Here is a 16,273-nt window from a genome sequence, read left to right on the forward strand (position 1 = left end):
AAGATCTAAATGTCTCACCTTTTTATGGCATAGCCACAATGCAGGTAATCACAATGCAGAAACAACTCTTCCTTTGTGCAGTATTTTTCTTTGTCTTTTTTTATATTTTTATCGATCTCAGAGAGGAAGGACACAGAGATAGAAACATCAATGATGAGAGAAACAGTGATTGGCTGCTTCCTGCATGCTCCCCACTGGGGACTGAGCTGGCAACCCTGCATGTGACCTCCTGACTCATAGGTCGATGCTCAACCACTGAACCACACCGGCTGGGCTGTGCAATATTTTTCTTATGAAAAACGTTTGCTTATGAGGCTATTGGGAGAATTTTTTTTCCAGATGAAACTTCAGAAACAGTAGCAAATTTTTGCAGAAACTCTGTTATTACTTGTTAATGATAAACACACGCCAAAAACAAAAGGACACAAAACACTTTTGGAGATGATGTATGTCTATCTTGATTGTGGTGACGGTTCACAGATGTATGCATATGCCCAAACTTAATCAAATTACACATTAAATATATGCAGTTTGCATATATAAAAAAGAGTTAATTTGAAATTTTTTACTACTTAGTTGGAGATAATACAACTTTTGATGAATGTCTGCATAAGGGTACAGTGTTCATTCAAAGTTGAAGCAAAGCATGGATAACTATGGAAGGTGTTGCTTGACCTGCCTACATTCTGCATAATGCTGCTCAATAGTATCTGATTGTGGCGAGCCGGCACGGCCATGGCACGCTCAGCCCCAGGGTGCCTTATGTGCCGTGCCAGCTCAGCCAGGTTCGGTGAGCCTGAGAGGGGGTGGTGAAGGATTAAGAAAGGATAGACAAGAGAATAAAAGCTGGGTCTGGCTGGGACGCTGTCCTCTCTGATGGAGAGCCTCTTTGATGGAGAGCCAGCGACAGCGCCACAGACTACAAGCTGTGTCTTTATTCGATAGCCAGATTCCACGAGGCAAAGTAAGGGCGTGGTCAAGATGTTTACAACATTCTCGTGGGTTTCGATCCTATTCAGCTACATACACCTGAACTCTATCAAGCCCATATCACTCAGACACCTGGGGCCACGTGTTCGGACCATAGGTTCAAGCTTACAACCATAGCTGTTGGCTATAATTGTGCTGGGAGGGCTCTGCCCTCCAAGCTGGGACTTGCACGTGGCCATGAGAGGACTGTGCTCTCTCATTAGTCCAAGGCTTGAACCTATCCAAACACTGTAGCCGCTCTCCACATCTGATGTCGTTTCTCTTGAGACTGAAGTAACTGTCATGAAAGTGTTCTCCTACTTCAGCATTTACACTGTTCTAACTGAGCAATGTAAGGATTTTGGTGGTTTTGTTGGTGTTCAGTATTCTTTATTTCCCTCATATTCAAAGGCCATTGACTCTAACAAATGTCATCGGCTCTGGCCAGGTAGCTCAGTTGGTTAGTGCATCATCCCAATACACCAAAGTTGAGGGTTCAATCCCCGATCAGGGCACATACAAGAATCAGCTATGCCCTGATCAGTGTGGTTCAGTTGGTTGGAGCATTGACCCAGACATTGAAAGGTTGCAGGTTTGATTCCAGGTCAGGGCACATATCCAGGTTGTGGGTTTGATCCCCAGTCAGGGCAGGTAAGGGAGGCAACTGATCAATGTTTCTCTCTCATGTTGGTGTTTCTCTCTCTCTCTCTCCCTTTCCCTTCCTCTCTCGCAAAAAATAAAATAAATAAAATAAATAAATAAATTTTAAAAAATCAACCAATAAATACATAAATAAGTGAAACAAATCAATCTTTCTTTCCCTCTCTCAAATCAGTAAAAAATGTCATTAAGAGAATCCTCCGTTTATATGAAATACTGACATTATACTTTAATTCTAAAGAAAAGGATCCCAAAATTCTGGTTGACTTTTGAAATACTACATTGGATAAAGTCTACTTATTTCTTATTCATCTTTCAATATCAATTTAGCAATAAGACGACACAAAATGAGAGAAAAGCAAACAGTGTCACTGAAGTACTCCATTGCTTAAAGAACTTGTTAAATATGTTAAAGAATTAATGAAAAGTTTATCCCTTTTATTAGCAAGCTGTTCTTAAGAGGGACAGTCTATATAAACAGGAAAATAAATCACAGGTCAAAGTGGATAATTACTGTACCACTTGCTATGACTCTTTTGAAATGAATTTCATCCATTGAAATTTTTTATTATTTTACCTGGATGTTACTCAGTACTCTTTCAGCACGGGGACAGGTGGAATCATCATGTGTAGCACTGAAGACTCAGGGAAAGCCTTGGCAGGAGATTCCAGAAGCAGGGGGAGGGCAGCACAATGTGGGGGCGTGGGGGTGAGGAGTGGAGTGTCTCTGGTGGGTCAGAGGTAGGGGTTGAATCCCCAGCCTATCATCCACTCCCCATGTGGAATTTTTCTGAATATAATGTTACAGAAAACCGGAGAAGAACCAAGCAACGCTTAGAGAGATGGAGTTACATTTATTATTATTATGCGCGGGCTCAGAGGAAAATGTCTCTCAAATTCTGGGCGAAATCACACAGGAAGTTTCCTGTATTTATACTATTTTACCTTCTTTGTCTCCTAAATATGGGGTTTTTCCAGTTCCCTTTGCAAGTTCTTAAAGGGCCCTATGTGCTGGGACTTTGAGACCTCAACCAAAGGCTTGGCCTGAAGCCAGCACCGATAACTTCATCTGGAGAAGGTTTAATGGCCTCTCTGAAATGGGAGTAGTCTTATTTTCCTTATTATTTAAGCCAGCAAGTATTTACAGAAGCCAGAAATAGCAGGGTTAAAATTTCAAACAGCAGTTTTTATAAAAGATGCTTGCTTTAGTATTAGAGACCTATTGCTGCTAACCAAATATTATATAAGTTATCAGCTTAAAAAAAATACAGATTTTTTAAATCTCATAACTTCTGTGGGTCAGGAATTCAGGAGCAACCAAGCTGAGTGATTTGGGTTCGGTGTGTCTCAGGAGATTTTCCTCAGGACACTGACCAGGCCTGCAGTCATCTCACGGCCGTGACCGGGGCTGCTACCCACTGCCGGGGTGGCTGACTCCCGTGGCTGTAGGGAGATCTCATTTTCTTGCCACATGTGCTTTTTCCACTTTTCTCAGGAAGAAAAGTATTTTCTCAGAAGCCGTCCTTTTAATTCCTTGTCAGAACTAAGTTACCTGGCCTCCCGAGGTGAGAGGCAGGGAGCGTATGCGGCTGTCCAGCGTCTACCCTGGAAGCAAGGGAGAAGGAAGGCTGTACCTGGCTGTTGGGTTAGTGTCTTCCATGACTACCCTGCCCTGAACCAATCATGGCCAGCGGCATGGAAGCCTCTAATCCAGCGGTTCTCAACCTTCTGGCCCTTTAAATACAGTTCCTCATGCTGTGACCCAACCATAAAATTATTTTCGTTGCTACTTCATAACTGTAATGTTGCTACTGTTATGAATCGTGATGTAAATATCTGATATGCAGGATGGTCTTAGGGGACCCCTGTGAAAGGGTCGTTCGACCGCCAAAGGGGTCGCGACCCACAGGTTGAGAACCGCTGCTCTAATTGGTAGGGCCAGGTTTATCAAACTCACATGAACCAAGCAGGATTTGGGGGGGAAGGAGCAGGATGTTTGAGCAAAGCAAGAGCGTATTAGAGAGCACAAAAACATCCATCCACACAGCGGTGCAGGGAGTTCTGAGACAGGCTAATACGCCAGGACGAGGGGAACAGGGACACTGAGGGAGAGTTAAACAGCCAAGCAGTTAACAGCCGTCTAGCAAATCGAAAAATCCTATCTTCTGTGACCAAGGACACTTATGAAAAGATCTGTAGTTGACTGGATTTTTTTCTGGCTCCTTTTTCCTGCCTAATAATCAGTTATTTCTTTTATAGTTTTCACCTGGCACACACATGACAGCAGAGTGGAAACAAATCACAAATAAGAGTGTACCAAAATAATCGAAATTGTTTTCATTTTGTAAAAACAAACAAACAAAATGAGTAAATGGTTTACAGTTCTCCTTAACCAGAGAATAAATAGCTTAAATCGTGCTTTTCAGGGAGATATATAGCAGAAATCCAATTAGTGCCATTTGCCAGCCACATCCAAGGACAGAAGAAGTTAAGGGAATAAATCTCATTTTGGCACCTCAGCATAAAACTGATGAATATTCTATTGAGATCCTCCCCTAAACTTTCAGCCTTTAAACCCCCTGAGAAAACAAAGATCCCAGCATGGGCTCTTCCTCCCAGGAGCATGCCTGTGCCTTTCCCCCTCTTCTTCCCCACAGGCACGCACCCTCTAAACTCTGAGGGACCCCACAAGGCTTGCAATCAGGGAGCAGTGGGCAGCGGCAGCTCGTCCAGGGCTAACCCCCTGAACCTGTCCTCAAGGACCCTTTTCTCCGACTTCTTAGTGAACCAAAGCAGCCCAGCCTAGTCCCTCTCCTGTTGTTTCTTCTATCCTAGGCCCTTCCTGTTTCACTGTCCCCAGCTTCAATAAATATCCTCTAAAAATGACCTGGACTTGTAATGTGAAATCTTTCCTGCACGAAGTCAAGAAGGTACACACTACCAGCTGGCCTCGGCAGACCCACTCAGGGCCAGGTCCTCTTTCCAGTAACAGTTCCACTGTGTGGATGAACTCATGATTCTTCAAATTAGTCAGTCAATTTTAGTTCTGAAAAAAGGGGACGGGAGTCCCGATGGGTGTGGGTAATAGTTTAAATCCAGGCATGGAGTGGGAGGAGTGTGAAAGGGGCAGGAAGTCAGGGTGGAGAGCATTTCAGGGTTAGAGAATGGGCTGTAAGGAGAGTAAGAGGAAATAAGATTTAATCACGGCTAGCCATGAATGCCAAGCTATGCTGACATTTCATTTAATACACACAACAGCCACATGAGGTCAGTTTTCCTTAAGTCCCTCTAAACTCCCATGTTCCATCCAGGTAAGAAAATAAGAGCTGGGGAAGGGGCGTCTTTTGCTGGAGTCACTCACCCGAGAAGTGGAGATGGGCTAGACCAGAATTCAAACCCAGGTCTCTCTGTTTCGTCCCCAGGCTGACCTCACAGATTCCAGATTTCCCTACAGACAGGAACATGCCCTATTAAAGTCACATGAAGTCACTCCTCCTGGAAAGATCTGGAAGCAGCTGCTGCATTCCAGCCCATGTTATCTGATGTGTTTGAAGACTAGAGCTGGAACCTCACTGTGAGACATCTGCAATCCTCATGCTGAGATGAGATTTCGGACTGAATTAAAAACAAGCTATACCAAGGCCCTGGCCAGGTGGCTCGGCTGGTTAGAGCATCAGCCCTAGATGCCAAGGTTCGATCCCTGGTAAGGGCACAGACAAGAATGTATGTCAGGGCATGTACAGGAATCAACCAATGAATGCGTAAATAAGTGAAACAACAGATTGATGTTTCCCTCCCTCCCACCCTTCCTCTCTCTCTCTCTCTCTCTCTCTCAACACACACACACACACACACACACACACACACACACACACACACACACACACACAAAACTATACGAACTCTGACGCCAAAGAACAAGTCCCTTCAACTGTAAAAGGCCCCACAGCCCTGTCTCTGCAGGGTCTCCCCAGGTTAAACCACCTCAGTGAAGCTGTTCTGCAGCAGCTGGGCCCAGGGGAGGGGTCAGCCCAGGGCTGTCCACACAGAGCAGCCGCCTAGCTGAGTGTGGAGGCCCGGGTATATTCCCATGTCTGTAAAACAGCATGTAAGTATACTCAAGGAAAAACAGTTTAGACTGGTGGGGAGACCAGGGACCCCCCTTTTTCTCTACTATGCCTTGGGCTTAAAAAAAAAAAGCAGAAAAGAACCAATTACATTTAAAACAACATCATTAGGGGGTCCCCCCATGTATACACATACATTTTTTGATAGCTCAATGATGTTTCTTTTTGTATTTAACCCATTGGAATGAATAATTATTCAACGTGTGTATACATTTCGGGCGGACACCCTGTAGTTGTAATATCTAGGTAAGTGACATAAAAAAAACAAAACAAAACAAAACAAAACAACACAAAGAAACTGAAGGCAAAGCCGGGCCCAACCCAGGAAACCCTAAGGAATGACTGCTCTTCCTCCCCCACCCTCACCGCCCAGCCGCAGCCCGGGGCGTGAACAGCATTCCTGGGAGCCGGCACCTGAGCCTCCAAGTCCCCCCTCGCGCACAGAGCCCGTCTCCGAGCCCCTTCCCGCGCACAGGCCTGCACGAGAAGAGGGGGTGCGTGACCCCCAAAGGCCAGGAGTCAGCCCTTGAGGTGCGGCCGCACTGAGCCCGCCCTGCGGAGCCGGCTCGGGGGGCTGCGGCGGCACCGCGTGACCGCGGCCACGTGACCGCGCGGGGCGGGCCGCCAGCGCCGCAGCTGCTCGTGCGGCGGGAGGTGCCGGCGTAAGTGGGGAGCGGGGCGGCGAGGACCTCCTCGCGGGCGGGGGCGGGCGGGCTTCCGGGCGCGGCCCTGTCCTCCGACACCCCGAGCCGGGACCCCAGCGACCGGCTCGGACGCCCTCCTCGGCGCGGCTGGCGGGCAGTGGGTCGCCTTCGGGGTGGGGGGAACCCTCCTGTACCCCACCAGGGCCGAGGCGGTCACTTCCGCCTCGGGCCTCCCACTCTGGGCGCAGTGCGGGGGAGCGAGTGCCCTCCTGGAACGGTTACCTCTCCCGTGTGCGCTTGGGCGGAAACTGAAGAGCCACAGGCAAGGCCGGCGGGTGGGAGAGAACCGGTCTCCCCAGCAAAGCGCACGGCCCCACCTGCCTGGTGACCCACGAGGAACCGCTGGCCCCTGCAGTTACTGGGGAGCCTGTGGGCAGAGAAGACCCAGCGGGTGGGGGTGGGGGGTGGGGCATGGGTCGAGGGTCGAGCTACAAGGTCCGAGCCAACATACTGAGTACTGTGGTTACACGTATTCCCTTCGTTAGTATTCGCCATCGTGAAGTTGGTCAGGTAGGTACTTATGTTCCCATTTTCACGTAAGAGAAAACAGGCTCAGAGACTCTGGGTCCTTAGACCGAGGTCCTGGTAAAGGAAGTAATTGAGACTAGAACCCAGGTCTGTGCCACAGCGGCGCCTCCTGGTGGGTGATGGCGGCACTGGGCCCAGCTGTCAGTTCCTGTGAACTGAGAGTTAGTGCTTCCTCTTCCCGGCTCAGCCGCCTGGGGACCAGGTGTTGCTGCGTGAGAGGGGCTGCTCCTCTAAGCCAAACACCCGCATCCCTTTCTCCCCGCCCCTTGTTAGCGAGTCCTTTTCTCACCTGCCCCCTGCAGAACACGATGAAGCTCATCATCCTGGACCACTATTCTCAGGCCAGTGAGTGGGCCGCCAAGTACATCAGGAACCGCATCATCCAGTTTCACCCCGGACCAGACAAGTACTTCACCTTGGGGCTCCCCACCGGTGCGTTGTGCGATGGAGAGGGGGCCGTGCGTTGCGGAGTGCGGGGAGAGTAGGGGATCTTAGGGAGCCAGGGGACTTGGAGGAGGACTCTGCGGTACCGGTGCTATGAGCGAACAACTCCCCTGCCTCCTGGACACACAAAACAGAGGACCCAGCTTCCTTTGTAGGTGGTTGGGTTGCTGCCTGCTCCTGAAGACTCCTGGAGCAGGGAGAACTTGGTTTTTGGCTACATCCTAAGTCAGCCCTGTTAGCGTGGGTTCCTTCCCAGGATTAAGTCCCAGCGCCATAAGGCAGACATTTTATGTAATAAATGAATTTCTTTTCTGTGCATCTGGAGTGCTACCATCTAGTCCCACCTCCCAGTCCATTCCTTTGGGAAAAATCAGAATGTTGCCTTTATAGGAAGATATTTTGATCCCAGCTCCTCCAAACAAATATCCAGATTCTTTCTTTCAGAAGCGGTCCTCCTGCCTTTTTTATGTGTTTTATGACTCGCTCTTTAATGAGACTCAACCTGGGAGTTTGCTGCTCCTCAGGGAAGTCTTCTCTGAACCCTCAGGCTGGCCTGTGCTTACCCGTCACAGCTGGAATTACTGCTTCTTGTCCCCACTCTGAGATAGTCTTCCAGGGTGGCTGCTATATCCCTCGCGTCTCTGCATCCCCATCACGAGCCCCTGTGCCTTACACGGAGTAGTTGCTCAGAGAATGTCATGTTAGTAATTAAGTCTGATGTTCACTCAGCTACTAATCACAGTCATTTCAGTCATCAGTGAGCTGCACGCTGGGGATTTAGCAGTGGACAAAACAGACACAGCTCTGCCTCTCTGGGGCTTACAGTCTAGTGGGGAACTAGGCAGTAAACAAGCATGACATGCAACATTTGGGTAGGAATTCAGATCTGACTTGTTTGAAGCAGCCCTGACTCATTTCTGGGTGCCCTCTGGGCTTCCAGGGGTGGGGGTGAGGGGCTGAAGGGTGTTCATGGCTGTGCCCTCTCTTGTAGGGAGCACCCCACTTGGCTGCTACAAGAAGCTGATTGAGTACTATAAGAATGGAGACCTGTCCTTCAAATATGTGAAGACCTTCAACATGGACGAGTATGTGGGTGAGTCTTGCCCTTTCAGTCCTTATCTGATTCCAGGAGAGTCCGAACTCCCCCTCGCAGGCTGGAGAGGAATTCGGAGTGTCAGGAAACCAGTGACATTTGGTGCTAGGCTCAGCTACTGATACCTATCTCTTCCAGGCCTTGGTTTACTCAGCTATAAAATGGGGCCAATAAAACTGACCTCATAGGTTGTAAGCATTAAATGATATCACAGATGTGGAAGCCTCTTATTTAGAGCAAGCACTTAGTAAATATTCTAGTATTTTCTCCTGTGCCTCCTCCCCAACTCCATGCCCTTTCTTTTTAGAACAAATGACTGGAAATGGGATCATGGCCGGGGGTGTCCCTGTATCTGTCTGGACTTTCTCTCCAGTGTTCCTCCTCTAGCGCCCCTTGCTGCCAGGTACACTGGGAGGGGAGATGAGACTGGTGTCTTTTCCGCTACTGAAAAGCTACAGCACCTTGGTCTCTGTCACCTCCTTCCATGCCCGACCATCCCCCCCTATAATTTTGTAATGGTTTCACTTTAAACATTGTTTTTAAATTGTAGCAAAATACACATAACATAAAAGGTACCATCATAGCCATTTTTATGTGTTCAGTAGTGTTAAGCACAGTCATATTGTTGTGCGACCAATCTCAGCTCTTTTCATTTTGCAAAACTGAAACTCTATACCCCTTAAACACCAACTCCCTATTTCCCACTCCTGCAGCCCCCGGCAATCACCATTTTACTCTACGAATTTGACTACTGTAGGTACCTCATATAATGAATCATACAGTATTTGTCTTTTTGTGACTGGCTTATTTCATTTAACATCATGCTGTTGAGGTTCACCATGTTGTAGCATGTGTCAGAATTTCCTTCCTTTTTAAGGCTCACTGTAAACATTCTTGATGTTTAGCATTAAGCATTAAATATTCACTTGAAACATGCTTTTTCTTCTTGACTGAAAAGAACCTTCTGGGAAGCCCTGAGATAATTCTCCCTAACCACCTGGTATTCAAGTGGGGGGTTCAGGCTGAGCAGGGTATAACGAGGGGAGTGGTGGGGTTAGGCACAGGGTGAGGGGTGTGCATGCTTCCTTTCCCGGATAGGTATAGCTTCACCCCCAGGTAGCTAAGCCACCTCCAGAAGCCCAGATTAACTCTGGCCTCCAGCCTAAGGTTATTCTCCCATGAAAAGGAGATCAAAATGAGGAGATTCCTCAGGCCTCTGGGGTGTAGCTACTCTGGCCCAATCCTGTAGTCATAGGTGGAGGTGGTGGGTAGACAGAGACATCAGCTCAGCTTATCCCGAGGGGGGGAGGGTCGGAGGGCTGGTGGCCAGGGTTCCCTGAGAGCATCTCTGGGGGCCTGGGGATAGCCTGGCCTCCTCCCCGAGAGGAAGGCTCTGGCTCCGCCTGGGCATGACTGAGTGTGGCCGCGGCCCCACAGGTCTTCCTCGAGAGCACCCAGAGAGTTACCACTCCTTTATGTGGAACAACTTCTTCAAGCACATTGACATCCACCCGGAAAACACCCACATTCTGGATGGGAATGCAGCCGACCTGCAGGCTGAGTGCGACGCCTTTGAAGAGAAGATCCAGGCTGCAGGCGGGATTGAGCTGTTTGTTGGAGGTGAGCTTGACAGGTGGCTAGGCCAGACCCAGCAGTTAGACACATGCGGTCTCAAACAGCTTCTTCTCTGCTAGTGACTGTAGGAGCCACTCATGACTCTGAGGAGGCAGGGAAGGCAGAGTGGGACCCCTAGCCCCCTGCCCTGGTTCTACTGCTCAGCAGCTGTGTGACACTGGATGTCTCCTCTTTCTGCACGTCAGTGCCTTGTCAGTAGAATGAGGGTTTGAATTTGGACTCTTGAGATTTTGTTGCCCAAAGTTTTATAGCTCAGTCATGGGACTTACCTAAAATCACATGTAGTCCCAGGCTACACTCAGCCCCTGCACGCTGTAGACAGCCAAGTGAACTCCAGGGAAGTTTTGTGATTTGCCCAAGGTTAGCTGGCCAGAGTGGTGGAGACAAGGCAGGCACCAAGGGTGTCCTCGTCTCAGATTCGTGCCTTTGTTCTTACCCTGGGCTGCCCTCTTACATTTCCACGTGTTGCCAGCTCCAGAGTCACCCACAGGGGTGTGAAGTTGGACTGCCTTTTACTGCTCTGGATTTAACTCTATTCAAGATGGGGAGGAAGAGGCCAGGAGCGCTCATATTCTGAGATTATATAAAGTTGGCAGCCCCTGTCCAGGCCCTGTGTGTTTTATTCACTGTGACTCCCCTGGTAGCAGGACCCCTGACTATTAGCAGGAGAGAGAGAGAAAGAGAGGTTACACTTCAATGACCTGGGAGGAAGAAGCTATTTGGAGTCCCCGTTTCCTAGCTTTCTGAGGATGGAAGCAGTTAACAATGGCAGTGTGCGCCCTAGAAAGAAAAGGGTGGGAGACGGAGAGGGAAGGATCACGTGCTTAGGTACCTGCCCAGGAGGAAAGGGACATGGTTTTCGAGTTTTGTGGACCCCGGATGGGGGAGGAGAGAGCGTCCCCCCCTGCAATCTGAGGCCCTGGCACTGATAGGCTGCCCTCTCCCCTGGGCAGGCATTGGCCCCGACGGACACATTGCCTTCAATGAACCGGGCTCCAGTCTGGTATCCAGGACCCGTGTGAAGACGCTGGCCATGGACACCATCCTGGCCAATGCTAGGTTCTTCGATGGAGACCTTGCCAAGGTGCCCACCATGGCCCTGACGGTGGGTGTGGGCACTGTCATGGATGCCAGAGAGGTAAGGGTGCAAGGGGTCCACAGGCCTTCACTGGGGACTGGACTGGTCTGGTTTCAAAAATTTAACTCTACAGGTACCACCTAGATACATTTGTATTAAAAATGAAGACATTATGAGGATAAAATCCCAACTGACCCTTATCAGTGTTCCTCCTTCCTCTTTGGAGGGAACCATTGTTCCCCGTGTGAGGACTGCCCAGGAGACGGCAGGCTCCCTGGCCTGTGTATGTACCCCTTTCGAGCTGCTCACAGAGAGGAGCCCAGCAGTACTGCTGTCTGAGTATGAATTTGCACCTGCCCAGGTCCCAAGGTGGACCCTCTGGTTCCCTGCAGTTGGGGGACACTGTTTGAAGGAAGCTCCTATAGGTCCAGGATGTTGGTGGTTATAGCCCTGAGTTTGGGGATTCATAAATGTGGGAAACATAAGTGTCCTAAACTGAATTTAGTAAGTTTTTTTCCTAGAAAGTTGGGTAACATTTTTTTGTGTGTGTGGCTCTAATTTCCTACTGTCTTTCGTTAGAATTTTAGAAGCATTTTTTCTTCCTGGATTATATTTAGTGGGAAGCAGACACAGACATTTTAACTTTAAGCTTCTTTGCCTAGGCCTGTAAACAAATATCTAAGTCCAAAATGAACTCTTGTGAAAGGTGCAATGGCGCCAAAAGTCTTGTGGGTAGCTTCAAGTCAGTACCTAGGGGCACTCTGCTGTACTTGGCCTTGTGGCTTGCAAACCTCCCTGTCGTGTTAGTGAATGCTAATCTGAGAAAGAGCCTGGGCTGGATATCAGGAAATTCTCTCTTCTAAAATTAGATCTGGAATCCTGAACAAAGAGCTATATTTCCTCTATGCCTCTGTTTTCTCACCTTTTAAGGAATAGTAGCCCTGGCTGGTGTGGCTCAGTTGGTTGAGCATTATCCTCTGTACCAAAGGGTTGCTGGTTCTATTCCTGGTCAGGGTACATGCCCAGGTCTCAGGTTCAGTCCCCGGGAAGCAGCTGATCAATGTTTCTCTCTCACATCCATATTTCTCTCTCTTCCTTCCTCTCTAAAATCAATAAAAACGTATTTAAAAAGAAAAAAGAAAGGAACAGTAAATCCTGTTCATAATTCCATGGTGCAAAAGAATTACAAAGGAAATCCACAGAGCTGAGTTCTTTATGATCACTGTCCACTACTTCCTTTCTTGGTATTTCAGCTGTTGAAGGGAGTCTGTGCCTTTGTTTCATTTAAACCAGCGGTTCTCAACCCGTGGGTCGCGACCCCTTTGGGGGTCGAACGACCCTTTCACAGGGGTCGCCTAAGACCATCGGAAAACACATATATAATTACATACTGTTTTTGTGATTAATCATTATGCTTTAATTATGTTCAATTTGTAACAATGAAAATACATCCTGCATATCAGATATTTACATTACAATTCATAACAGTAGCAAAATTACAGTTATGAAGTAGCAACGAAAATAATTTTATGGTTGGGGGTCACCACAACATGAGGAACTGTATTAAAGGGTCACGGCATTAGGAAGGTTGAGAACCACTGATTTAAACAAAATGCATTACCCCAAGTCACATTAGTAGGTCTAATATTCGGAACTAATAGTGACCAGATTAAATGGCAGCTGTGACCTCACCATACAGATGACTCTCAGCATTGTTTCCAAGGCCCCCTGAGAGATCGGGACTCATCTTTTTGTGACTGTGAAAACTCACAAAACCTAGGACCTCCTAGAACCCAGTATCAAAACTGTTGGGATAAGCGTGGGCCTTTGTAGGGCACATCTGTTCACAGGGCACTTGCAGCCACCATCAAAGGTGCCAGGAGACACTATGGAGTGGTGGTTAAGAACATGCACTTAGGGTCAGAAATGACCTGGGGCAAGTCACTTAGCCCTGGCCCCAACCCCAGCCCATTTCCTGACAGGACAAGGAGTAATGATGCTCCCTACTCAGGCAACTTGTGTGATAGCCTAGGGGGAGCCCAGAGCGGTGTGCTGCATTCTGAAGACTTGCAATGGAATATAGAACAGTAGTCCTTACAGCGGTTTGGGGCGGCCACACGAGAGTTCAGGCGCCTGGACTTCAGGTTTTGCTGCTCCTCCTCTGTCATGGGCTTGTTCTCTGATCCCCAGGTGATGATCCTCATCACAGGTGCTCACAAGGCGTTTGCTCTGTACAAAGCCATTGAGGAGGGAGTGAACCATATGTGGACCGTGTCCGCCTTCCAGCAGCATCCCCGCACCGTGTTTGTGTGCGATGAGGATGCCACCCTGGAGCTGAAAGTGAAGACCGTGAAGTATTTCAAAGGTGAGGGAGGGGTAGGCTTGGGAGTAGGTGGCCAAGTTCAGGATATGCCTAGCTTTCATGCTCTGGACATTTTAATCAAATCCGATTTTAATAAAAATCAAACGCTGTTTCAGAATACACAGTCATTTCTCTTCCATCCATAACTGTGAGGGTCCATTTCTGGAGGCTGGTTTACTCGGAGGAGGAGGAGAGAATGAAAAGTTGTAGTCCAGGGCTGTGTGATGATCTCCGCAGGACTACTGAGCCTCAGGCTGTCTGTCTTCCCTGCTCTCACACAGGCCTTTCCCTGTAGAAAAGGCACTGAACTGTCCTGAGGCTCTTGTTCTTTTACTTTAAAAGGACACACTGCTTTAAGCAAACTTGTATGAAAATCCTTTTACTGAGCAAATTAGGAATTTGTTCTTTGCTGAAAAGATTCTTTTAATGGCCAACTCTCCTGGAGATTGGGTTTACAAAAGTCCTGTGGATTCCAGCATTTATTGGGAATAACAATTTCTTTCCTATTCTTAGTGTGTTTATCATTTGGAGCCACACAGAAAGCATGAATTGGTATCAGTTCTAGGACAAAATTTGAGAGCTCCTGTATTACTGGTGACAGTTGTGGAACTCTGCCTCTACCTCCATTAACTACTTTGTTTTTTATTTTTTTTGTAGGTTTAATGCTTGTTCATAACAAGTTGGTGGACCCCTTGTACAGTATCAAAGAGAAAGAAACAGAGAAAAGCCAGTCTTCTAAGAAACCATACAGTGACTAACCTGTGCTAATCCTAGTGCCAGGCACCTCACCGGGACAGGCAGGTCTTTCTGGAAATTGTCTTGGGGAAGGAATTGTGTTTTTTTCATCCAGTACGATTACTCTGGATAAATGGTTGAACTTAACTGTTCTTGGCTCTGCAGTGTGGAGCCTATTCATGGAGTTTAGCTATAGCAGAAATGACTTGTCTGTAACTTATTAATCAGAAAAAAAATCACTCCATATTTTGATGTCTGCTCTACACAGATTAGGGTTTCGGCTTTGTGTTCTGCCTGACACTGTTCACACGTACAACACACTCCTGTCAGGAATCTCTGGATCATTATGTGCAGATTCTCGGCTGGGGAAACAGGCTTGTGGTATTGGACAAACCCTCTTTGGAGAGGCTTCAGAGCCCCCTTGAGCCGGCTGCCCCTTATTTGAGAATCACTGCTCCAGGTGAAGGGACAAACTCTCAATGGCTAAAGTCAGCATGAGGCAGTCCCTCTGGTTAGTAACAAGTGCCATGGAGAGAAAACTGCCCCTTACTTTCTTTCCTCAGTTTCTCTCTCTCTCTCTCTCTCTCTCTCTCTCTCTCTCTCTCTCTCTCTCACTCAGTTGGCCTTTCCATGAACCCTGAGGACTCCTTGGGGGAGAACTTAGGAGGAGAGGGCTAAAGAGAAGGCTTTGCTGATAAGCTCAGAGCCTTGAGAGGCTCAGCAACGTCCAACTCCTCTCCCTCAGGGACCCTCCAGCACCTGAGGAAGGCGAAAAAGGCGGAAACCCTTTTCCCACCAGAGCCCTGTGTTTTTGTTCCAAGGCCTCCCTGTGGCACCCCCTTTTACATACTCATTAATAGTAGAAGGTCCCCTGGGGCAATAGACGCTGGCATGGTTTCAATGTGTTCAGCCAAGGAGCTAGGGGCTGGACAGGCAGCTCAATGGTGAGTTTAGTCACAACACGAGTGACATGCTCTCCTGCTTCCCTAGGAGCTGAGTGCCAAGACAATATACAAATGCTTCTAAGGCTGCCTTTCCCCACCTAACTGCCCTTCTCATCTCTCGGGTTCATGTTGTGTGCTCTGATGTTTCTAGAACGTCAGGAAATAGAATCCCTTTGTCCCTTTATCCTTTACCCCTGCTCACAAGATGAGTCTATTGCTGTCTTCCTTTTACCCTCTTACACCTCCTCCCCCCACCTTTGTGCCTGTTTCAAGCTGCTGCCGCCTGTTTCTCATGATCTTTGAAAGCCAGCTCAAGCCTGTTTGGTACCAGCATTTTGTCTTTTTGTATGTGATTGTGCTGTCATTCTGTTTTAAGTTGATAGATCAGTAGGCTTGTTTACAATGTTGTATTTTCTATTAAATCCAATGTTTTCAAATTGGTCATTTATGGACTTCCACCACCCCCACTCCCCCAAAGGTTAGAAGATGGTCTGGGTTCATATATATTTTGGGAATAGCTGGTGAACAAAGCTTTATACTCACTCCTCACAACAGCTCTGCAGGAAGTCACAATCATAGCAACTGCTGATCTTTTTCATTTACTGGCAGAAAAGAAAGTATGTCATAAAAGTGAGCTGAAAAGCACCTGTGTGAAAAATGGTAGGAATGAAAAGTTGAGCAATAAATTGTTCATGTTCTAACTGTACTTGGGATCCAAACAAGGATACAGCTGTTAAAAACAATAAGGCAGATCTGTGACCAGGAGGATATAAAAATAAAAACTGCATGGTATGGAAAATAGGTTTAGTTTTTTTTGTTTGTTTTTAAAGTTAAAAATCAATATAATGGCATATCTTAGGTCAATATAACTGAAGTATAAGTAGAAGTTGGAAGAAGGGTTTAATTTTTATCAGTTATATTGACATATAATTTATGTGCTGGGTGGGATTAATTTTTAAGAAGGTATGTTATAGAAAAAATATATTAGAATGAA

General features: G+C 47.5%; 2 protein-coding genes and 1 long non-coding RNA gene across 10 annotated transcripts in view; 1 reads left to right on the forward strand and 2 right to left on the reverse strand.

The window, feature by feature from the left end:
* Positions 1 to 2,570: 2,570 nt before the first annotated feature.
* On the reverse strand, positions 2,571 to 8,432 carry LOC118659003. The gene is made up of 4 exons (XR_004968426.1): positions 7,996 to 8,432; positions 7,278 to 7,619; positions 4,991 to 5,077; positions 2,571 to 3,234 (listed from the first exon to the last, which is right to left on the reverse strand). It is a non-coding gene; the product is annotated as an uncharacterized LOC118659003 (long non-coding RNA).
* Positions 6,146 to 16,073, forward strand: GNPDA1 (glucosamine-6-phosphate deaminase 1). Of its 5 annotated transcripts, none has more exons than XM_036314932.1 (7): positions 6,146 to 6,418; positions 7,262 to 7,420; positions 8,424 to 8,525; positions 9,963 to 10,145; positions 11,114 to 11,298; positions 13,429 to 13,603; positions 14,258 to 16,073. In XM_036314932.1, the coding sequence occupies exons 2-7, from the start codon at positions 7,297 to 7,299 to the stop codon at positions 14,356 to 14,358; spliced, it is 870 nt and encodes a 289-aa protein (XP_036170825.1). In that variant the 5' UTR covers positions 6,146 to 6,418; positions 7,262 to 7,296; the 3' UTR covers positions 14,359 to 16,073. The 5 variants fall into 5 exon arrangements, with proteins under 5 accessions (XP_036170825.1, XP_036170826.1, XP_036170827.1 ...); XM_036314933.1 differs by having other exon boundaries at positions 7,291 to 7,420; XM_036314934.1 differs by lacking the exon at positions 6,146 to 6,418 and adding an exon at positions 6,874 to 6,970.
* Positions 12,762 to 16,273, reverse strand: part of RNF14 (ring finger protein 14) — a 28,895-nt gene continuing 25,383 nt past the window's right edge. The window contains exons 9-10 of one of the 4 annotated variants that reach the window (XR_004968425.1): positions 15,823 to 15,881; positions 12,762 to 13,467 (exon numbers count right to left, since the gene is read on the reverse strand). The gene's annotated coding sequence lies outside the window, so the exon portion shown is untranslated. Of the gene's footprint in view, positions 13,573 to 15,805; positions 15,926 to 16,273 lie in introns of those variants that run through there. The other 3 variants (XR_004968424.1, XM_036314927.1, XM_036314926.1) reach the window with 3 other exon arrangements.

Source organism: Myotis myotis, unplaced genomic scaffold (assembly GCF_014108235.1).
Source record: "Myotis myotis isolate mMyoMyo1 unplaced genomic scaffold, mMyoMyo1.p scaffold_m19_p_6, whole genome shotgun sequence".
NCBI classification, from domain to species: domain Eukaryota; kingdom Metazoa; phylum Chordata; class Mammalia; order Chiroptera; family Vespertilionidae; genus Myotis; species Myotis myotis.

Bases quoted from the DNA above. Each gene is read 5' to 3' on its own strand.
- GNPDA1 (XM_036314931.1), top strand. From the start codon at position 7,108: ATGGCGGCACTGGGCCCAGCTGTCAGTTCCTGTGAACTGAGAGTTAGT. The intron at 7,421-8,423 runs GTGCGTTGTGCG...CCTCTCTTGTAG, and splicing joins CACCTTGGGGCTCCCCACCG to GGAGCACCCCACTTGGCTGC. The intron at 8,526-9,962 runs GTGAGTCTTGCC...GCGGCCCCACAG, and splicing joins CAACATGGACGAGTATGTGG to GTCTTCCTCGAGAGCACCCA.